General features: G+C 42.2%; 1 protein-coding gene across 4 annotated transcripts in view; it reads right to left on the bottom strand.

Annotated features, from left to right (window-relative positions):
• Sf3b1 (splicing factor 3b subunit 1) overlaps positions 1-16895 on the bottom strand; it is a 39303-nt gene extending 22408 nt beyond the window's left edge. Inside the window, exons 1-5 of one of the 4 annotated variants that reach the window (XR_002391494.2) lie at positions 16739-16895; positions 3739-3905; positions 2191-2295; positions 1707-1821; positions 193-248 (exon numbers count right to left, since the gene is read on the bottom strand). Coding sequence is in view for 2 of the 4 variants with exons in the window: in XM_021249804.2 (XP_021105463.1) it covers positions 229-248; positions 1707-1821; positions 2191-2295; positions 3739-3905; positions 16739-16766 (435 nt within the window). In the remaining 2 variants the exon portion in view is untranslated. Of the gene's footprint in view, position 1; positions 382-1706; positions 1822-2190; positions 2296-3738; positions 3906-16738 lie in introns of those variants that run through there. The other 3 variants (XM_021249804.2, XM_004871703.4, XM_004871704.4) reach the window with 3 other exon arrangements.
• Positions 16896-24304: the final 7409 nt, after the last annotated feature.

Genomic DNA, 24304 nt, shown 5'->3' with positions numbered 1-24304 from the left:
ATTTATTTTTGATGGAAAACTTAGTAATTACACATCTTACTTTTTATTGAGTTTGCTGATCAATTTAACCTGTTTGAACACAAACATATCTACAGCAGTTTAAAACGATACTTTAATGCATATAAAGCAAGTGACAGCACAGCTTAGAGTCCAGAAGTGATGGGTCCTGGGTGGCTAGTCCGGAATACGTACACTTTCGTGCCTTTGTCTCCATCAGCAGTTCTGACTTCAAGCAGCAGAATAGAAGCCTAGAAAATTATCTCTTTACCATTAGTAACACTTTGGAAAGATGTTTATATGCAAAACATTACCTGTTGCAAGCTGTTAAAATCCTGACTACAAATAACTCTGACTAATAAGTTCTTAGGTGATCTAAAACAGCTGTACTTTAGAAAATCTCATTTTTAAAAACATACCTATCATCATGCTCTGATGTCATGTTACTAAAAAAGGGCTTCATGCTTTTTAAAGATTTGATGACCCAGAAACATATTTTTATTTCTTAGAAAGTATAAATTACATCTGGAAACATATAACTTTTAATATATTACTTCTACATTATCATGACGAAAGCAGAAGAAAAGTGGTGTACAAAGAGATGTGTCAGTCTCTCGGTTAAAGTTTTAGTATTTGCACTGCAAACTTCAAAATATCTTAAAGAAGCCCAAAGAGTATATAACAAGATTCACAGAGGCACATTATGCTTTAGAATCAGATAATTAGCTATACAAGTAGTATAGCATTGAAATTCAGGGAAAAAAATATCATAAAACTCTAAGACACTTCCTACGCTGACGATCATGCCCAATTGGCAGTGTCATTCTTTCTGACACTAGCTCTGCTAAGACTTCCTTTGGGATACTTTTTCACCATAATCTAGAGAGGATGTGTTGAGCTGCACCCTTAAGAATGCAGACAGGACTGGCATATAGCAGTACTGCTGTAGGAAAGAAATTAAGGACAGTTAGTATGGGCCTGTGAATTCTGACATACATGTTTAAATCAATTACAATTATGCAAGTAAAAAAAAGAATATCCCTACTAATTCATGCAGGCTGAAAGTCTAGCTCATAAACCTGCAGCAGAATCTAACTCTAAGAAACAGGCACCTCGTTCTGTGAAGCTCACTCACCTGAGGAAGCTTCCATCAGCCTCACTATGCCCCTGGTGCTGACTCGCACACTACAATTAGCGAAACAGACTCCAACTATGAGAATAGCAAAGTCTTTGGATACACACTTTTAACTTAAAGTATGCTCAGAGCAAAGGAGGTGCATTTACTAAGCTACATTTAGAACAATACGGGGAGAGCTCTAGTGTGAGAAATAGTTTCTCCAAAGTAACAGTCCTAAAACTCTAGATTTCGGAATGAAAACTTTCAATAATTTGAAAGTATTTTGAGCAGAAAAGCACATTTGTTCAACATATAGAAAGAGTACCCAAAACAAAAGTAAAAGAAAAACCTTTAACCCTTTGCGTTTCTATGGCATTGGCTCATTAGTTTCTTGTCCTTCTACCTGGAAAGAAAACTTGCATTATAAAGATGAAGAATATGGCATCTGTGACTTCAACCAAATCTCTACAAATCTCTAATAAAGGGGACTTTAAAAAGAAAAGCAAATCCATAAGCATGCCAAAAAAAATCAAAGGGCTAAAGACAATGCAAATAAATTCTGAGCATGTAAAGAAAAGCTGGAAAGAATTACCATCTGCAAAAGGGTCGAGACGCTCTGGGGAAATGATCATGGTCCGCCTGTGCTTTTTGTATTCATCTTCCCGGTCTGCAATCTTTGGAGGCCGGTGCTCAGCAAACGGGTCATACTGCAAACAGACACATCTCCTTTAGTGGACAGGTCATTACATAACTAAGCAGGGCACCGTGACCACAACCCAGCCCACTGGGGAAACACACACACAGTTAACACAGCCTACCACTAAGCCAAACATTCGGATTCGCCTGATGGATGAATGTTAACGTGAAAGAACGAGGCAAACGAAGATGAGACGATCCATATGTCCACATTCTCACACCGAATGACTACTTTTCCAAAATAAATTATTTCTAATTCTCCCAAATCAATTCTTCTCAAACCATTCCAGAAACTGGTTTCTAAAATTTATGGACTTCCACAGGAGCTCAGACATTCACTGATGATTAGCTAAACTATGGTTTAATAAAAGAAAAGGCACCTGTTCTGTTGACTGTGGGATATCATTAAGCAATGCCACGGGGGCATGGTACCCTGGCTTCTTCTGGCCAAGCAAGCTCGTCGATGATGAGTAGTCATCGTCATCCTGCAATGAAAACCCCCAAGCCACAAAAAATGTCATCAGTTAGAACTTTGCAAGAAGAAATTTCTACTTTGAATGTGACAACTACAAATACTGTTTTGCTTGTTTTTGCCACATATATTTTTAAATATGATTTAACAACCAAAGAGTGAATTGAGAATCTGCTCTGTTTAAACAGAGCAACGTCACATACTGTGACTTTTCCAGTGTCAAAAGTGCAATGCTGAGAAGCCCTCACTCCTCTCATATCTAAGACTAAAGGACAACCCCAGCCACCACCAACTTTTACCACAAGGGCACGAGTACCCAAAGTGCTAGTGCCCTTGGCTTCTAGAAATTCCACCGTTGAGATTTTTCAACTCTTCTCAAGGAAAAACAAAATGCCAACTGTGAAGTAAAATGATTTGAATTTCATAAAAATAACAACCCTGATTATATACATAGTTTGTTACTGAATCAAACAACTGTTAGAAATTTCATCTAATTTGATGTTTGGGGTGGTCAGATAAAACATGAAATATGCAAAAAAACACTTTGAGGTTATATTTAAAAATGAAAAGCAACTGTCTTCCACGGTAACTAAAACATACAAAAAGCTCATGAAAAGAAACACCAAGAAAAATTCCATTCATATAAAGATGCCAAAGGGTGCAAAATAAACAGTATCAAGTATAATTCACACTGGTTAGGCACAATGGCATGTGCTTATAGTCTTAGGTAGGCAAGAGAATCTCAAATCTGAAGCCAGCCTGAGCAACACAGCCAGTCCCTGTATCTTATTTTTAAAAAGAAGCAAATAAAAAAAATGGGGCACTAGTGGCTCAGGCAGGAAGATCATCCCACATTCAAGGACAACCTGGGCTACAGTGAGTTCAAGGCCAGCATGAACCATATAACGAGGCCTTGTCTCCAATTAATCAATCAGGGAAAAAAAGGGAGAAGGGAAGGAAGGCAAAGGAAAGGAAAGAATCACAGGACAGACAGGTGGCTATTCATAAATCCAGTCACTTCTTACCTGGTTACTCTACCCCAGTGATGGTGAACATTTTAGTGAACCTTTCAATGATACAAACAACCCACTGTGGCACGCATGCCATAGGTTCGCCACCATTGATCTGGACTGAGCACTAAGTTGAGGCATTTACATTAGAATGATCTGCAGTTGCTCTGCTAGATAAACTAGTCTTCAACATAAAGATTCAGAACTGTGTACCTTGAGGGAAGCTTCTGAACCTTAGAAAGGAAGGATACTTCATCATTTCAGCTCCTGAAGGATCTCCCAAACCTAAAATACAATACTCTCTCCAGATTAAGCTAGGCAGATCCATCAGAAAATTCCTGTTTCTTCCTTTCTCTATTAAGGGTAGGGAGGGAGAAAGGAGAAAGGAGAGAGAAAAGCACAGCAAAACTAAGCTAACCTTGTCTATCATGCAATTTGTAACTTACATCTTCAAGTTCAGTGGCAGCAATTGATGTGACATAGCCAGCAAATCTGCTGTCGCTTCCACCGTAAATCTCCTGGTCGTAGTAGCCTGTGGAATCAAGGCCCACTCCTTGTGCTTCATCAAGAGCTGCCTTCTTGCCTTGAATCTCTCGAATCTGTGCTTCAATATCTGTGAGAAGCAATACAAAATGCCTTCATTTCATTACACAATTCATTGCATTTCTCTACTAGCTATTATCAAAATAATCTTCTAAATTAAAAAAATTTAACTGTACCATCTAAGAGATTAATAGAACTCTACTACAAGCACATACACCTCCTCACCTCAACAGGCAATAGTAATACAAAAAGGCACTGCTTACTGTCTCAAAGGCCAATCACCGTCACCTGTAGAATGCACCCCAAAATCTATATCCTGATGAATTTCAAACCTTGCCAACTGAAAAATTAATACTGTGGATGCTAATTAGGAACCTAGAACAACATTCAAGAGTATTTCACCTCAACAGTGCCAGAAAAGTAAAAGCCAACAGTAAGGAGCCAGGTGCAGTGCACTTTATCAGTGGTCCAGCTCCTTGGGAGGCTAAGCCAAGATCAGTAGGGTCCACGAGTTCACAGCCAGCCTGGGCAACACAAATGCATCTCCAAAAAAAAAAAAAAACACCACAAAAACAGTATCCAGACAGTGGTTCTGATCCGTGGTCTGCAGCAGCTCCCCCGCAGACTCTGTGACAAGGTAGGCCAGCTTGGCGCTGCATCCTTACATCCTCCTTTAGGTGAGGTCTTGGTCAGGGTAGACCCCACTCTCAACAGCACAGGACAGAGGATGAAATTCAGAGCTGCTGTGGTTTGAACTCAGTCTCCGCCAAAAGGTTCCTGTGTTGCTGAGCATGCTGGCACATGCCTCTGCAGCACTCGGGAGGCTGAGGTAGGAGGATCCTTGCAAGTTCGAGGCCCCCCTGGGCAACATAGTGAGTTCAAGGTCAGCTTGAATTATACAGCCAGACCCTGTCTCAAAAAACCAAAAAGGCTGCGTGCTGGAAGCCTAGTCTCCAATGCAGCTGTGCCCAGGTGGTGGAACCCTTACAATGAGAGGTAGTGGAAAGTGACCAAGGTAGCACTGCCCTTAGACTGGGCTCACAAAATGGATTAATTCTCCAGTCTGTTTTACAACATAAAAACTTTTGAGACTAAACGATAATGAACACAAAATACTTAAATGAATTAACTCTTGCCATATTTCATCTTGTAAGCACATCTGGTGAATGAATCAACTCTTGAAAATATTTCCCAAACCTCCCAATGTCGAGTTATTTGTTGCATGCTGGAGTGGAACGAAGGGCCTTGCAGTCCCACCTTCAATTTTTAACTCTGAAAACCTTCAAAACTAAAAGGTCTCAATAGTACAAACACCCATATATGCAGTGTGATCAAAAATATGGTGAATATTTCTTAAAATTTTATTGCAGTAAGATGCATTCCCATTAATCCTGCTCAAAACACTCCCCCACACTTTTAACACATTTATGTCATGGCTCCTGCCACTTTCTACAGCATTTCTGGAAGTCCTTTTTCATGACTGTATCTTCATGACTGTCTAGATGTCCTGAATTAATTCAAAACATTTACAACAATTTCTTTCAAAAACCTTTATAGTGCAGCCTCATCGACCTTATTCACCAGATCTGGCAATGCATGACTTCCGATTCTTCCCCAAAGTGCAAATGACCAAGAAAGGTAAAGGTTTTTAATTGATTCAGGGCATTCAGACAGCTGCTTCAGCACAACTACAGACAATTGTGAAAGAAAATGTCCAGGACAGGTCTTTAAGTGGCAAGGATGATGGGCTAAGTGGATGAGGAGCAGGTATTTGGAGGGGGACTAATGTCAATGTTGTCTTCTACTTTAGCAAATTCTCTTGGGAGGAAGGGGATGAAAAAAGGAATTAAGATGTATTATGTACTGGTACCAACTCCCCACAAGGAATGCAAGCATTATGTACTACAAATACGTACTCTAATAAAAGAAAAAGGTTCTCCTTTAAAATCAAATCACCAGTTTTCAATCACACTTCAGATGTAGTCTGAAGCAGAGGTAGGCCACATTTCCCCATAAGAAAAAAGGATATAAAAATCACCATTTCAAAAATCAATAGCTTTTCTATATAGCTAGCTGAGAAAGAAACCAGGGAAACAATTCCATTCATAATAGCTTTTAAGAAAAACTCTAGGACACCTAACAAAGGAGATCAAAGACCGCTACAATGAAAATTAAAGAACTCTAATGAAAGAAACTCAAGCAGACACTAGAAGACGCAAAGTCCTCCATGCTTGGGATCAGCAGGATTAATATTGTTAAAATGGCCATATTACCAAAAGTAATCTACAGATTCACTGCAACCCCCATCAAAATTCCAATGGAAAAAACAAACCTAGAATTCATATGAAAACACAAATGACCAGGAGAGCCAAAGCAGCTCTGAGCAACAAGAGCAACGCTGGAGGCATCACAATACCTGACTTCAAAGGATACTAGAAAGCCACGGTGACGCAAACAGCCTGGGACCAGCACAAAAGCAAACACGGAGAACAACGGAATAGAACTGAAGTCACAGAGACAAACCCACACAACCACAGCCATCTGACTGTGGACAAAGGAGCCAAAAACACACACTGGAGGAACGACAGCCTCTTGGACGAATGGTGCTGGGAAAACTGATATCCACAGGTAGAAGAGTCAAACTAGAGCCTTCTCTTATCATGTACAAAAATCAATTCAAAATGGATCAAAGACCTAGGCGTAAGACCTGAAACTTTTGAAACCACTAGAAGAAAACACAGGAGAAACATTTGAAGCCATGGGCACAGGCAAAGACTTCCTATTTAGGACTCTATCAAACTAAAAGACTTCTGTACAGCAAGGGATACAATCAACAGAGTGAGGAGATAACCTACAAAATGGGAGAAAATCTTTCCTGTTTACTCTTGTGATAGAGGGCAAATATCTAGAATATGTAAAGAATTCGAAAATTAAGCCAGGTGTGGTGCATGCCTATAGTCTCAGCACTCAGGAGGCTAAGGCAAGAGAATCGCAGGAGTTTGAGGCCAATTTGGACTACATAGTGAATTCAAGGCCAGCCTGAAACCACATAGCAAACCTTGGTCTCAAAAAAACAAGAAAAAAAAACCCAAAAAAATTAACCTCCATAGACAAATGACTCAATCAAAACTGTGGGACTAGGACCGGGGATTTAGCTCAGTGGTACACAAGCACAAGGTCCCAAGTTCGATCCCCCGTACCAAAAAAAAACTGTGGGACTGAATAGACACTTGTCAAAAGCAGTACAAATAGCCAATAAGTACATGGAAAAAACATCTTTAGTCACTAGGGAAATGCAAATGAAAACTACACTGAGGTTCCACCTCTCACCAGCCAGAGTGGCTGTCATCAAGAATACAAAAAACAATGAACACTGGTGAGGATTGGGCATGGTCTACAGGTCTACACTAGTGATGTAAATGTAAATTAGTACAACCACTGTGGATATCAGTACGGAGTTCCTCAAAACACTGCAAACAAGGGCTACAGGCCACTTGATCCAGCTACACCACCTTGGTTTATAGTGGAAGGAGGTAAGTCAGCACACTGTAGGCACACCTGCCTACCCATGCTTATTGGGCCACAATTCACAACAGCCAACACATGGAAGGAACCAGCTTAGGTGCCCATCAACAGATGAATGGATCAGGAAAACTGAGTGTTGTTCAGCCATAAAGAATGAAATTTTGTCATTTGCAGGAAAATGAGAAAATTTATACATCATCATGTTACATGAAATTGGCCAGACTCAGGTAAGTGTTGTGTGTTCTCCCCAAAATGTGGAATCTAAAAAAGCAAAAAAGTAGTAGGGAGCTATTAGCCAAGAGGAGGGGAGTAAGGTGAGGGAGATGCAATGGAGCACAACAGAGGACGATGTGATCAAAATGCTACACTGAAACTCAGTGTTCTGTAAAAGTTTTAAAGGCACAAATAAAAATATATTTTAAAAATAGAAAAGGCAAGTCCAGGAGCAGGTCTATGGAATTCAAAATGATTCAACAGGTTATACTACCAAACTTTAGTAGACTTTTATTAAAAATCAGATCTCAGGACCGGGGATTTAGTTCAGTGGTTCCAGCACCTGCCTCGAAAGCGTAAGGTCCTGAGTTCGATCTCCAGTACCAAAAAAAAAAAAAATCAGATATCAAATTTCTGAGAGTATATCAGATACTACTTTTTTCCTGTATCTCGTCCTTCAAAACTACTACAGTGGGCAGGCAAATAGGAATGTCCTCACTAGATCTGGAGGGTACTGTTACTAATATTTGTCTCTTTTAAGTTTCATATTTAAAGAAAACGTTTGGGCCGAAGGTATAGCTCAAGGGTAGAGCCCATCCTTAGCATGCCGGGTCCTGGGTGGCCCACCTCCCCTGTTCTGGCACTTTCCTACTACCTGCAGACACAAGTAGATCCTCTTAAGCTAGGAAACTGGTCAGTGTGACAGGTGACTTAGTAAACGTCTCCCCTGAGGTACTTGAGGCTCCACATGCATGCACCACTTTCAACTATACAGGGTTTCTACAGGGGCCACAAACGCTACTGCATCAGGGTTCAGGCAGGAAACACAGGAGTAAGTCAGTGTAGCCCTAGGGCTGGCGAGCCACCTGCATCAGAATGACCTGAGCCTGTTAAAAGGGGGGCTCCTAGTCCCGAGACCCAGAAAAGAACAGAAAAGTGCCTCATACCCCTAGTGTTTAACAAGTGCCCCAAGAAACTCTTTTACCAGGCCCCAGAACCCCCTTCCATTTCCACCCCAGTTTACACCTACCAATTTTCAAATTTAAAGCACCATTTTGGGGTTGGTGAGACAATTCACTGGGTAGTGTAAGTGCTTAGCATGTACAAGTCCTTGGGTTTCATCTCCAGCATCAAAAAGCACCATTTAACACTTTTTAAGAATATTATACTGTATACAACTAAAAACAGCACAAGAGTACATACTGTTTACAAAAATGGTATCGTACATATCACTATGCAACTTACTTTTCTCCCCTTATTTGACAGACGGCTTTGTAATTTTCCGACTTTTTCCATTTTAAGCTTCAGTAACTAGTTCCTACCTAACAATTGGATTTATTCAGTAACTACTGTACTTTTCATCTACTAAACTTTACCTGATTTTATGAACTTGCTGATGAGCAACAGAGTTTCCTAATTACAAAAGTTCATAAAAATGCTGAATTAGTGTTTGGATAAAATCCATGTAAATCATGCCTGGAGTCCTATTAAGTCAAAATTTAGCAACAAGGTCTTCTGGGGCTGGGTAGCTGTTTGTGGTTAATTAACTCTGAGGGGAGTTCATTACTAAATTTCTACAGGCTGCAAAGTGAAATGTTTATATGCAAACCAGGCACTGTTGGCTGTCTCTGCTTGCACTACTAATAAAAAGTCAAAAAAACTAAGAGGTTTTGTTAAAACATTGTAATCGACAGCACATTTTTACAAACATCATGTTATCTACAAAATTAAGACACCAGATCCCACAAAACTTAGCAACTACGTGGGGAAGTAACAGAATAATTAAAAGGTAGAAAAACTAAGTAATTGTATCTTAATAAACTGTATGCCAAAATACCAAGCACAACATACTGGAATACTTAAGAGCTAACAGATTTATAACATTACATTCACAAATAACTTCATGTCTGAGGTTTCATTTCCAAGAAATGGTGAAGCAAATATGGCAGAATATGAAGAACTGATAAGAGCGAAGCCAAGGCTCAATTTTCTCTATATTCTTACATCTTCTTGCATCTTGAAATAGTTCAGAATAAAAAAACTCTCGACCTATAAAAACCACCAGCCAAATTTTTCTCTGCCCCATTCATGCCAGTGAAAGTTCCACTATTTCACCAGGCATGGTGGTGAAGCACTCCCGCACTCCGGAGATGTGGGCAGGAGAATGCAGAGTGCGAGGCCAGTCTGGGCTACAGAGTGAGACCCTGTCTCAAAAAAAAAAAATCCGTAACTTCAAATTTTATAAATGTTGCACATTTTATAAACATTACACACCTCTGGAACAAACAAAAAAATGCTTTTAACACTACACAGTACTTTCAGCACTGATGCTGATCACTTCCTGGTGGAGCTATTTCTGTGACTTCTTGCATGTGAAATGAGGAGGAAAGCATGAGAGGAAACAGTCATCAGAGAGGAGGCAGAGAAGGCTACACTGCCTTCCCGCTTCCACCATGGCCGACACGTACGGCTCCAGCCTAACCCTCTAGGTGGACTCCCTGAACTTCCATACACTCAGATGTGATAGCAAAGGGACACTAGCTTCGAGTGCCTGGCACTTCTCAGACACAGGACTCTCAGCATACAGCCGCCCATGTGGCCACAACACGGCTGTGTGCACTGGGAGTCCACACCTTGTCCTTTCCGAGCAGTATGTACCCCTGGCACCAGTGTGGACTCCAGGTGAGACACTTCTGAGTCGTCTGCAGTGTGCAGCAGTCATAAATAAGGCTGCTGTAAATACTGGTGCACAGGTTCCTGAGTGAACACAGGCTTGGCATCACCTGGGTAAACACCTACAGAATAGGACCGCTGGGTTCACACTAAGTAAATGTTCGTAAGAAACTCAGAAGCCCTTGTGAGGGGTCTACACAGACAAGCTCAAGATTAGGTAAAAGCTGAATTATAAAGGAAGAACTCTGAGATGAAATGGAGGGAAAGGGAAAGACTATGGAAACAAAATGAAAAGAAACTGGGTCAAGGGAAGGTGGGTGTAATTCCACTTCGATATGGTGTTAGCAAAAAGGGATTCAGCAGGGAGAAATACTTCATGTGGATTTTTCTGAATAAAAATCTCACTTCTAGTGCCTGCCTCAATCTTGCTCCTGATCTCATCTTCAATAAAACAGGGCAAGGGCTGCCCTCAGCCACTCATTTTGAAATCTTAAAAGGAAGCAGAGACTCCATACCTTGACACTAAATTTAAAACTACAAAACTGAAGGGCTCAACAGTCCTGAAGGGCTCAACAGTCCAAATCCTGTGCTGCCATAGTCTGGATATGGCTTCAAAAAAAAGCCAAGTATGCTGGTGCATACCTGTAAGCACTTGGGAGGCTGAGGCAGGCGGATCACCATGAGTTCAAGGCCAGCCTGGGGCTATGTAGTCAGTTCAAGGACAGCTGAACTACAAAGTGAGACCCTGTTTCAAAAAAAATTTTTTTAATTTTAAATGAATAAACTTGAGTCGAGCCTGAGCAACTTCCTGACTTACCAAGCCCTGTCTCAAAATTAAAAAATAAGACTGGGCTTGTAGTTCAGTGTGAGGGCCCTGGGTTCAATCCCCAATACTGAAACCAAAAAAGGTCTCAGACCAGAGATGAGAGTACCAGTTAAGTATGTTAGAGGTGTCAGAGGGGTATTTCCCAAAGCGTCTGCAAGAGGCGGGCTAATGGTAGGGTCAACAGTAAGACCCTTCTTAAGCTGGTGCTCTTTATTTCAGGGTAGGAGGATCACTGGATATCATATAAACCACTTCAGCAAGCAGGTAAGCTTGCCAGGAAACAGTATGTATTTATTGTCATTATAGCCATGGTTGGAGGGAAACCTTTGTGAGACTCCCCAGACTACACCTGAAGTAAGATTTCAAAACCCAGACCCAGTCATTTTCTCAGTGCTTCCCTTTGTGAGGTCCCTGGCATCCTGACTACCACAGGAACGGTGGGAACCCAAGAGAAAAGGAAGGTGTTTCCACTGCCATCTTCCTTTTCCCTCCTACAGGACCAAAGGCACCACAACAAATAATTTCCAAGGGAAAGAAACAGAGGAAAGACTTAGGGTTTGAATGAATTAAGAGACCCATCAGTCACAAGGTATGGGCTTTATTTGGAACCTGTTTAAAGGGTGCATAAGAATGGGCAAACCTGAATGCTGACTGGCATTTTACTGTATTAATTCCAGGTACAATAACGGTATTGCCTCATCAGGTCTGTACATTTAGAAATATGTACAGCACCATTCATGGATGAAGCTATACGTCAAGGATTTGCTTAAAAATAAGACAGGGTACGACTAGTGGACAGATTAAACAAAACTGACCCTAAACATGCAAGTGCTTAAGGTAATTACTGTTCATAGGTTCACTTCACTGGCCCACATACCTGTATGTTTGCAACTTTTTTTTGGTACTCAGGTCCCTGCACTTGCGCAGCATGCGGCAAAACCACTGAACTAAATCCCCGGCTGTTTGCAGCTTTTAATAACAAAAAGTCTTGCATTTCTTTTTCAAGCATGCTTTAGGGTTCAGCTCATCTCTGATTCTCTCCCTTGAAACCAGAGCCTGAGTGACCCACTCAAAAAAGTTCTGTCTTCTCTGAAATGGAATCCTCCATCAAATACAGAATTTTTTAGCTCCTTTACACAATACAGTATTTCCCCCAAAATAAGACTGGGTCTTACATTAATTTTTGCTCCAAAAGATGCAATAGGGCATATTTTCAGGGGAGGCGTTATTTTTGCATTTACAACAACCAGTATTTACTCACGTACAACAATCTAAATGTATTCATTTATTCGTGTGCAAAAATCTACATTTATTCAAATAGTTACATCATGTTCTGAAGCATTGTCATAACATTTGAAACCCTGAATTCGGGCCTGAATTTCTTGTGACTCCATTTCCTTTAGGACCAATGACCCCAATTTCACATCCAACAATAGCACTCTCCTTAAATGAGCACTTCTTGTCCATGTGGCCTGCTTGCAGTGCACAGCTGTCAGTAATTTTACCCCACGAATTCTTCACCCAAGTCCCAACCTCTTCCCGGCTGGGCTTCAGTTTCTGTTAAATCAAGTGTTAATTGAAGACTTATGAGACAGAAGGGCCAACAAAAATGACTGACAGTTAAGAATGATGGTCCACACAAAAGCAATAAAAAACTGCAAACACCAAAATTTAGAAAACGTTTTTCACACAAGTGCATTAAGTACATCCATTACAACACATAACGTACTGAATTATGAAGATTCACATTAGACACAATCATGTCCGTTCCTTATCTGGTGCTCACATTATTTGTGGGTCATGTCTGTACTTGGATTGGTCACTGGGCAGAAAGTTTCCAGTTCATCTGTTTACATACGCATTTACCTCTTACCCAAAGGTGACCGCTTGGGTTTTTACAAATGTTTAATTATAAGTTATGTTATCGTGTATTTTTATATTGATGGCAATAATGTTACTAAACAAAATGTTATTTATATTTATATATTAATTTTTTTGAGACAGGGACTTGCTATGTCCAGCCTAGCCTCGAACTCAATCAATTCTCCTGCCTCAGCCTCCCAAATGCTGGGATTCCAGGTGTGCGTCACCATACCTATCGTAATATTATTTTATAATTCAATACATCCACTGTGTGTTGCACCAGGCATACTAAATGAATCCGTCTGGCTGATGATCTTAACGGCCTTATTTTGGGGGTAGAGCTTATATTACAAGCATCCTGAAAAATCATGCTAGGGCTTATTTGCAGTTTAGGGTTTGGTTTGGTTTGGTTTTTCAGAGCAATATGGTAACATGCAGAAGACCCTTGGTTTGATCCCAGCACCACAAACACACACACACGCACACGCGCGCACACACACACACAGTCCCTTTTCTCATTTACTTAAAATTACTGCATTGGTTTCATTATCAGAAAAAGTGATAGGGCCGAGGATTTAGCTCAGTGGTTCTGCCACCTGCCTCCAAAGCCCAAGGTCCCGAGTTCGATCCCCAGTACCAAAAAAAAAAGTGATAAACAGTAATACTGCAAACATTTTTCCTGACATAAACAAATCAAACATTTAGGAACAGAGCCTGACATCAAAAGCACTGCGAAACTGAGGGTCTTTTAAAAGATGGGGCCAGCGTGGTGGCGCACGCCTGTCATCCCAGCACTCAGGAGTTTGAGACCACCCTGGGCTACCCAGTGACTTACTTCAAACCCAGTCTGAACTACTACTGAGACCCTGTCTCAAAAATTAATAAATAGAAATATCTAACTTACTGTAAATTAAACCAAAACTAAAGATCAAACACTAAGACAAACTCACATCTAACCAGCCATGTGACTGCTCCCCACCTCTCCTTCCCTCACTGGTTTCCTTCCCTGTGCCTTTCCTTCTTTCTGTGCCTCAGACATTGCTAAGCATAGCGTGTAGCACTTCCTCCTCCTTGATGTTTCTTAATTTAGATTATTTTCAATGTTCTAGCTCCTCTTCACTTCCTGTGACAGAGATATACCCTTGGATGGTAACTTCACGGACCCCTCTTGGTCTGGCCATAAATGCTGTAAGACTCCTAAAAGACCTCCCCCCATGGGATATCTACTACAGTGAGAATTATTCCACTGAACACTACAGAGAGCACTGATAAATCAATTCCTAAGTAATTCTATGGCAGAAAAAACTCAAACTGTTTTAAGTAAATTTAACGTCTTCCTTTCATTTTACTCACAACACTCATACCAGAAGACTGTAAAACCAAGACAACTACACAAAGAAAAACAGAAGTCACAGTAAGATGGAGAATAACAGAACTATACCTTTCCAGCCATCCCACAAGGCAAAGAATAAGGGATAAACTTTCTCAGCTTTGAGTTATCTCAAATTTTCCAATTCAAGGGATTAGTGGCAAAACAAGTCAAAAATGGGGTTTCTGGTTAAAGCATCTTTCCCCTTCCAACACTGATCATTATATTTCCATATCTGTTAAAATCACCAGTATCTCAGAACTGCAAGATTACACAATTCATAAATATACACGCTTGACACAACAGGCAAAAAAGGAGCAAAAGATTTAAATATCTAATTCTTTTAATCCTTCATTCCTGGAAACCACAGCCACACTGACCAAGATAAAAAATAAAAAGGTTGCTGGGGGTATACAAGCATGATAGAGCAACAGCTGTAGTTCCAGCTACTCCAGCAGGCTGAGGCAGGGGGATCACAAGTTCAAGATCAGCCTACACAACTTGGCAAGACCCTGTCTCAAAATTTTTAAAAGGCTGGGAAGAATCGCTCAGTGGTAGAGCCCTTACATAGCATCATGCATGAGACCCTGAGTTCAAGAGAAAGGAAGGAAAATAATGAGGGCTTGCTCTTTTTATGAAGCTTTTAAAATACATCCGGTATATATTAACCCTTTAGTAGGCATTGATTAAATATGGGAGCACCCCTTATGCACCAGGTACTGGCGATACCAAGGTATAATTCCTGTATGCAACAGTCTCGGAGTAGCAGAGAAAACCTTCACAAAATAGGCTACTCTAAGTTCTACAACAAAGATTTATACTGAGTGCAGAATGTTCAATTTTTTTTAATGCTATCACTTAATACTAATTGAATAATCCCAAATAAAAATAGCAATTTTGGACAATGAACTGCAATTAAGCAAGGGTTTTAGCTGTGCTTCTAAAATGCAGCAAAACTGATCAACCATGTGTTTGTTTAAAAATAAACAAGTAACGCCCCTAAGTGAACAATCTACTTCTGAATAAGCAGAGTAACATCTTTGTACTCTCTTATTCTGCAAGAAGACAAAAGAATACAGCCAAAAACACTCCTGCGTTTAAAAAGTGTTGGACTTTAGAAGCTGGGCGTGGTGGCTCACGCCTGTAATACCAGCACTAGGGAGGCAGAGGCAGGAGAATCGCTTCGAACTCGAGCCCAGCCTGAACTACATAAAGAGACCCTGTCTCCAAAACAAAACAAAAAGTGTTGGACTTCAGTTCCTCTGGGTAGCTCAACTACACAAAGCCATACATCTTCTGGTCCTAACTTATCTTTCCAGATTCACCTGCCAATCCCCCTCCTTGCACCCACTTTTCCTGCCACAGCACTCTCTACTCAAGCACACCTTTCACGACTCACTGCCTTGTTACAAGATGTTCTCTCAGGCTCAAAAGTCCTCCCCTAATTTAAAACGGATTGATCCTTTTAGAGCAGACACACGTCACCTCCTCTGAAATTAACTCTAAGCAAATTTAATCACTCCATTACCAAGAACACGTTGCTCTGACTTCTATTTATGTACTCATTCGGCCTCAGAAGAGAATTTGGATATACATACACGTTTGCTTCCCCCATCAGACTAACATTTTGACGGCCCTGGTCTGTTTACTCTCACAAACTAATCCTGAGCCTCACGCCTATGTAAGGTCGGGTAAAATAACTCATTCTCGGCAGTCCGTGTTCAGGGTCAATATTGGACTCTGAGTCAGAAGTCGACACAGGCTTTCAACTTCCCAAGACCCGCTTCCCGTCTTTTCTGGACACTTCCTCCCGGATTCCAGTGTATTCTCAACATTTTCCTACTTTGATAAAATGCTCAAGTAACCCGAAAGATTCGGCCCCTGAAAAAACTGACGTGCCTTTTCCTCTCCCGCCTGCTCCTCCAAGAATCAGCCTCCAACCACAAGCCCAACAAGGTAGTGAAAGTGATCGCGGAAGAAAGCAGGCAGATTTCAAGCCGGAATCACCCCGTGCAGCAGTGACCCAGCAGCCAGCCGCCCGAGGACGCGCGACTGCCGGGCAGGACCGGGTCCGAGCCCCGCACTCGGCTCCGCGCAGACCCGGCGCCCCGGCTGCCGACCCGGGCCGGGGCGAGGACGACCCTGATCCTCCCGCGCCGCCCCGACCCCCGGCTGGACCCCGCTCTCCCAGCCGCTCAACAAGGCCCGCGCCCAGCGACGAGAAGCAGGGCTGAAGAGGCGGCGCCCGCTCGGAACAAAGCGCCTGTCGCGGCGTCGGAGGACGCCATTACGAGCGGCTGCGGCCTGCACCGCCGACGCCCGCGCACCGGCCCGACCCCTCGGGGAGAGGCCCCGGAACAGGGTAAGAGCCCAGCACCGCAGCGTCCGGGCGAGCCGGCCCCAAAGACGGCGCGGAAGCGGTGCCGACGCTTACCTTCGTGAGTCTTGGCGATCTTCGCCATTTTGTCCACTCGAACACACAGACGGAACTGGCGCTCCCCAGCACTTCCGCTCGCCGCCGCCGCGGAGGAAAAAAAAAAATAGCTGGCGACTGCGCTGTGCGCCTGCGCCGAACGGGAGCGCGCGCTGTGTGGCACCACGTGATCAACAAACGCCCGGATGGGCGCGCGCGGTGCATTATGGCTGTTGGCGGCCACCGATGCGGGCCAGGAAGTACCTAAACGCTCCAGGCGTTGTGGCCCGAGGGACGCGATTTTTCGGCTCTCGGCGAAGACCCGGGGACACCGTGCGCTGGGCATCGCTTCCTCTAGACCCAGAGGGCGTCGGACCCGCAGAGGCGCTGACCTGGGTGCTCACGCTTAGCGATGGATACGCTCAGAGCATTCCTTCCTTTACGCTGGGGTTCAAGGTCGTGTTTCTCCAATAATTACCTGCCTGTTGACTAGAAGTTTGGTTTACCACTTAAATTTTCCGACACTGTTAAACCTCACAGTCCGCTAAGGTCCACAGGTGTTGATGATCTCATTTAAGAAATCGAAGAGGAGGGCCGGGGATTTAGCTCAGTGGTTTCGCCGTCTGCTGCGCAAGCGCAAGGACCCGAGTTCGATCCCCGGAACCAAAAAAGAAATGAAAGAGGAAAAGATAGATAATAGGAAAAAATTTTAAAAATGAGAAAAACTGAGGTGCAGGCAGGTAGACACTGTGCAAGGTCACAGTGATAAATTGCACAGCAAGGACTTGGTGGGTTCTTAGAAAACCGCGGACTGTCAGCGTGAGCCTTGGCGAAACGCCTCTGTTACGCCCTGAACGTTATTTCTAAACCAGACTACAAGGACCCCCCCCACCCCACCCAGCACTAATGATACCCTTAAGAAGAACAGAACTCAAAGGGGAAGTTGGGTCTAAGAAACAGCCTAGGAAAAAAGGAATCCAAATTAGACCCATTAAAAGAAAGGACTTTACCTCTCTGTGAGAGAGAACCCAAATATTAGAAACTTAAGAAACAAAATATAGGAATTTTGTTAGCATCAGTAAAAGAATCTACTTGATAAAATTTTCAATTCTTAATTTGCACTTATTTGATTGTTAAACAATACTTAGGGAAAGTATGAAAAAAATTATAAAAATTAATTGAAGTCTGTTGTAGTGGCTCATGCTTGTAATCCCAGCTCTTGGGAGGCTGAGGCAGAAGGATTGATGCAAATTAGAGTCCAGCCTAGGCTACATACTGAGTTTAAGGCAGCATGAGCTCATAGCATGACCCTGTCTCAAACAACAACAACAAAATTAATAAATCTAGTTCTTGAATTGAAAAAAGGTTTCATGGATGTTCATTATATACATTATCACATACACATAGGTTACTTTTTTTTTTTTTTGGTACCAGGGATTGAACTCAGGACCTTGTGCTTTCGAGACAGGCGACGGCGCCACTGAGCTAAATCCCTGGCCCTAGGTTACATATTTTTATGTATAGCTTTTCTTTGGTGAAGGACAGGGTCTCTCAAAGTTACCCAGGCTGGCCTTGAATTTGAGATCCTCCTACCTCTACCTCCCAGAGGCTGGGATTACAGGTGTGACCCCATGGGCCCACCTAAAGTAGCATGTAATAAAATAATAAAAGGAACATACCTGTAATGCCAGTATGCTGGAAGCTGAGGCAGGAGGATTGAAAGTTTTAGCCCAGCTTGGGCAATTTGGTGACATAACAAGACCCTGTCTCAAAATAATAAATAAAAAGGACTGGGGATGTAGCTCAGTGCATAGGTCCTAGGTTCAATCCCCAGTTCTATGAAATAAAATAATAGGAAAGAGAATAATAATCAGAGAAGTATTATTATCTGTACCAATAACCAACAAACTAAAAGAATTTATCTATGCTAACAAAATAATCTCAAAAATATTCCATTTCTTGCCTTATTTTTTAAAAACACAAATTTTTATACAGAGTAGTCTCAGTCATGTAAAAAGTATATATGCACAGGAAATTCACCAGAGTTAGTACAAGGTGTTTCTGACTGGCGAGCTTATGGGTGGGTTTTTTTTTTTTATATAATTTTAGTATTTTCTGGATCAGATACTCAGCTCTAACAATGTAATCATGGTTAACCGGGAGAGCAGAGAATGTATTAGAGAATGAAGAGCAGCTGCAAACTCCTTCCATGCCCTTCCAAGACAGGGAGAATCTGTGGCGGCTGCCATCTTGTGTTACATGCAGACTCTCTGGGTTCCTAGGTGTCAATTTGCAGGGCAAGGGCATACATGTGTAGCATAGTAAGACATGACAGCCTTGGCGAAAGCTCAGAGGAGACTCCTTTCTCTCTACTAATGTAATAAAACAGCATATTGCACACTTTTTTTTTTTTGGTACCAGGGATCGAACTCGGGTCCTTGCACTTGCGCAGCAGGTGGCAAAACCACTGAGCTAAATCCCTGGCCCAAAAACAGCGTATTGGATATTCAGGCAGTAAGAAAGATTTTGTTCAACAATCCTCACTTCCATTTTGAATAATATTAGTAATGAACAATCAAATAGTACAGTACTCACAGTGGGTTTCCTACCCTTTTGTGAAGTTTTTTGTTTCAGGAGTTAGAAAAGCTGATCACAGCTCACCTCCCTTTCATACTGAGACTTTGGCAGTGATCATATACAATTAAAATGTCCTTGGGGCTGGAAATGTAGCTTAGTGGCAGAGTATGTGCTTAGCATATGTGAGGTCCTCGGTTCAGTCTCCAGTACCACACAAAAGAAAGAGACAGAGACCTCTGCCTCTACCTCCCTACTGCTGGGATTATAAGTGTGCACCACTATGTCCAGCTCAATGACAGGTTTGGAGTTTATCTTTTTTTATGAATATTAAACCCAGGCTTGGGGCCAGGGATTTAGCTCAGTGGTTCTGCCGCCTGCCTTGCAAGCAGAAGGACCCAAGTTCGTGACCCGGTACCAAAAAAAAAAAAAACCCAGGGCCTTGTGCATGCTAAGTGTTCTACCACTGAGCTACATCCCTTAGCTCTTTTTTGAGACAAGGTCTCAATTACCCAGACTGTGTTTGAACTTGTGATACTTCTGCCTTGGCCTCCTGATAGCTGGGATTACAGGTATGTACTACTGCACCAAACACAGTGACAATTTCATGAGCCTGTTTTTCCCAGGTGAAAGAAGGATTGTCACAGGATAAATGATACATTGTCTTGCTCTGTAGTATGCAGTCTCCTATATTAAGGAGATATCAAAAATATTTCTACCTGCCAGGCCTGGTGGCACATACCTGTAATCCCAACACTTGGGAGGCTGAGACAGGAAGATCACCACAAGTTTGAGCCCAGCCTGGACTACATAGTGAACTCAAGGCCAGCCTACACTACAAAGCAAGACCCTGCCTCAAAAATAAATAAATAATAGCCCCCTGCCCTTGGGCCAGGGATTTAGCTCAATGGCACCATGCCTGCCTCTCAAGATGAAGGTCCTGAGTTCAATCCCCAGGACCAAAAATAATAATGATAGCCCCCCAAATTTTTTTATCTACATTTCAGTTATGTCTAAAAATCTGAAAGTAGAGTTTTATTTCTGAAAATCTAAGCTATTACTCAGTGAAATAATAGATATGTTCCAGAAAATCGCGGAAAGAAATACACAGACACAGAATTCAGGTAAAATAATAAAAGTTTACTTGCAAGCAGGTGGTACCACCAGAAACTGGTCTGGTCAGTGTCCACACACCCCTTTGTTCGACATTTCCTTTTATATCTTCTTTACATTATCTCATCCCTAGTGGTCTTTGTTAAGTAAATAAAATTCCAATTCCTGTTTAATGGCTAGACACGGGTGGTTTCTATCGCTGATTACAGTCCTAAACACATGACAGTTAAGGCACATATATCACAAGTTTGCTCAAGGATTGCAACTTTGTTCTTCAGAGTTAAGATGTTATCTATGGTAGAGCTACAGATCAAAGGAGCTATATAGCCTTAACTTTCAACAACAGAAGCAATGGGCTAAGGCAAGTTTTTAAAGGGATACACTACCTGTTTTGTTTCTACAACTACCTTAATATCCAACCTACTAAGCTGTCTCAGACTTTTTCCCTATCAGATACTCTTGGGGGCTGGGGATGTAACTCAACATGAGGCAGAACACTGTGAAAGTGAGAGCACAGTAGCCCAGAGCTCAATGCTGACTATCTTTTCGTATCTCCCACTCCTTGGACTGACATCAGGTCTAGGGTGTCATATCAAAAACCTGCATGTGGGCCAGGCATTTAGCTCAGTGGTTCTGCTGCCTGCTTCACAAGCGCAAGGACCTAAATTCAATCCTCAGTAACAAAAAAACCCTGCATGAGTTCTCATGAGAGGAGTTGAGGATGGCACTCTCTGATTGAGTCCACGAGCAGGGCTTTGGGGATTGTTCTGCATGTGTCCTGGGATTTTGTAATTAACAGGTCACACCTACTTCCCTGGCCAGTCTGTTGCACCCTAATCTCCTTCCTCATTTGCTCCTGAGAGACACATATCCCCATAATTCTTTTTTTTCTTTTCTTCTTGGTACTGGGGATAGAACTCAGGACCTTGGGCTTTTGAGGTGGGTGGGGCACCGCTGAGCTAAATCCCCAGCCCTACCCATAATTCTTCATAGGGTGTTGAGGGAGTGGAGGTCTCTGCCTTCATATACTACTTCCTGCTGAGGGGCTTTAGGCCTTACCTACTGGGGATTACATGCTCTCCAAATATCTTGGGGTACTGTGGCTCACTGGCTGGGTTAAAGAAAAGAAACTGTTAGAAAACAATGAGAAAACTGTGACTGTTGAGATGCCTGTTTGATTGGAGAAAGCTTGGTGAATTTGTCAGGAGAGTAACTTTACTATTAGTTTTGGGGATGCAGAGCCTGACTATGAGAAGGAGAAGGGCAGATTTCTACTCTTTCAGTGGAGATGAAAGTATGGCAAAGAGAGATGTTAGATAAATTATCAAGAGGCTGAGAGCTGTAGCCTTAGCAAGATTACTCATATTATGGATCTAATTAAAAACAGGAGCCTCAATACAGGTGCCTATTTAAGGAACGGTAAATTAAAGGTCATTAGTGACTCTATTTATCTGCACTTAGAGCAATACTAGAGCCTTGAATTCTGAAGAGGAGCCTCAGATCTTCCAGAGTTTCTCAGCAGTAGCTTTCTTCCTATCCTGTGAAAATTCTAGTGACCATTTCCCATGTAGCATTTTTATAACTTTCCACTGCTTCCTTTGAGGAAGGACCAGTTTAATGGTTCCTCAGGAACTGGGAATAAGGCTAGGGTCTTAATGAGCTGTAAGGCTCCCTTTCTTGCTGTCTATAAATAAGCCTTTTGATTTTCCAAAGAGACTTTGGACATGTCTTTTTGGTGTCCCTTGCAATGAATGACAGTGACCTGCTTGGGAAGATTGACTGACTCTAGGAGTTGTAAAAATTCCTGTTTGTATTTTATAGGTGATTGCTTATTAGTTAGCAAGCCTCTTTCTTTCAGATTGTTGCATGGTTATATAGCATCAGAAAGGCATTTTTAGCTGAAGTAAGCCCAAGTAAGGACTATGAGCTGTGCTTTTTTTTAATGGTTGGTTTGGTTTTTGTGAGCAGGAGTCCCTGGGCAAGTTGACCTCAAGGACCTATTGTAAACTGACACCCACATAACCTGCCTTTCAATGTCTTTCTTTTTTTTCTTTTTTTTTGGTACCAGGGATCGAACTCAGAACCTTGGGCTTTCAAGGCAGGCAGCGGAACCACTGAGCTAAATCCCTGGCCCTCAATGTCTTTCTTGGACAAAGCTATTCCATTAGTGAACTACACCTCCTGAGGGTCTGGGGGCGGGCCAGGTCACTGATACCCCATCACTTGCATAGGTCTGGGAAATCACTTATTCACAAGAGTGGATAACTTCTGAGCCTACAGGCATCAATGAGGCAAGATTAATAGTACAAGTCTTTATGGTAACCTCAAGAGCATCTAAAAGTATGGCCTGGTATAGTCTCAGCAGGTAAATTCTGCTTTGGCATTTGCCAGAATTGAAGAGTTGCCCCCAATTTTGCTAGTAAATCCTTCCCTAGTAAAGGAATAGGACATCGTGGGACAATTAAAAACTCATGGCTGAACATTGAACCATCAAAGTGGCATATCAAAGCAGAAGTGAAGAAACTTTGATTAGGCCTCCCCTCTACCCCAGTAAGGGCAGTAGATTTAGAGGAGGGTTTTCCAGAGAAGGAAGTTAAAACAGAAGCCAAAGGAATTGAAATTGCTTGCTTGCATCAAGGTATGAAAAAACATTTAATATTGAATGTAGAAATTTTGGAACTTTCCTGCTTGGACTTCTAGGTAGTACAGAGACAGGCCACAATTCTGGATTCTCAATGATAGATGTACAGCCCAAGAGCAGGAAACATTGTTACTAGCAATAGTTAAACTAAGAAATTGGTAAGAGGTGTAGGTAGATGGGGTGTCCAAATAAGACATGTACTAGAATTTGTGAAAGAGGGTAAGGGAATAGAACCAAGAAGAAACTACTGGATACAGTACTTTGTTCTTAGTGGTAGAAAGTATGAGGAGCAATAGCTTGTCCTTTAATTTGGATGGGTTGTCCAGGCATGCCTCTGGCCATTTTTCTCCTAAAGCAGTTATTCTCAACTGGGAGAGTATGATTAATCCTTATTTGTCAACTTCAGTGGATTAAGAAATGGCTAGTAGGTGGGTAAAGTATGCTCCTGGGTAAATCTGAGTGAGGCATGGAGGTATGGTCTTGGTTACTATATATGGTCCCTTGCCTTTTCCTCTCCAGCACTGTTCTGTGACTCTGCTTCTCAGCCCCCATGAACTAAGCAGCTTTGCTCCATAACACCCTTCCACCATGATGTTCTTGCCTTGGAGTCTGACAACCATTTACTGACTCTCCCAAAACTATGAGCTAAATTAAACCTTTTTTCCTTAAATTGTGAGTATCAGATATTGTGTCTTAGTGATGAAAAAGCTAACTAGAAAAAGATAAGTCAGCTGAGTGGTGGAGCATGCCTGTAATCCCAGCAAAAAGAGGCTGACCTTGAACTTCCAGGAAAATGGCAGAGGGGTGAATAGCAGAGATGCACCCTCTCCGAGATTTGGTGTACAGATGCTGGAATATAACAATATGAGGAAGAGAAGAAAGGGGGAAGTGGATCCCTGCGACCCAGCAAGGATCTGAAGTGAGAATTGAAGCCCATGGGGAGAGTGAGAAGAGAGACCTCAACATAGAAGAAGGAGGTGGCAAGAGGCACATTCTGTCTGAGTCTTGACTCACTTCTCAGGAAGGGTGACTTAAACCTGCAAACAAATGGTGACTACTGGCAACCCCAGAGGCTTCTACAGAGAAACACATCAGTGAGCCAGAGCAGTAGATCCCCCAGATTGCTTTGGCTGGCAAATTATTTGGGTTCAGAAATGCCCCAGGAAAGGGCAAAATGGCCAGTAGCCATCTTGGAAAGGGGCCAACTGAGCTCAGAACTCAGAGCTGCTGTGGGCTGACTCACTCAGGGTGAGGCAGAA

This window comes from Heterocephalus glaber, unplaced genomic scaffold, assembly GCF_053883595.1.
Source record: "Heterocephalus glaber isolate CG9 unplaced genomic scaffold, H.glaber_assembly_v1.0 deba00001743, whole genome shotgun sequence".
Lineage (NCBI taxonomy): Eukaryota > Metazoa > Chordata > Mammalia > Rodentia > Bathyergidae > Heterocephalus > Heterocephalus glaber.
Note: the sequence above shows the minus strand (reverse complement) of the source record. Positions and strands in the feature narration are given on the sequence as shown.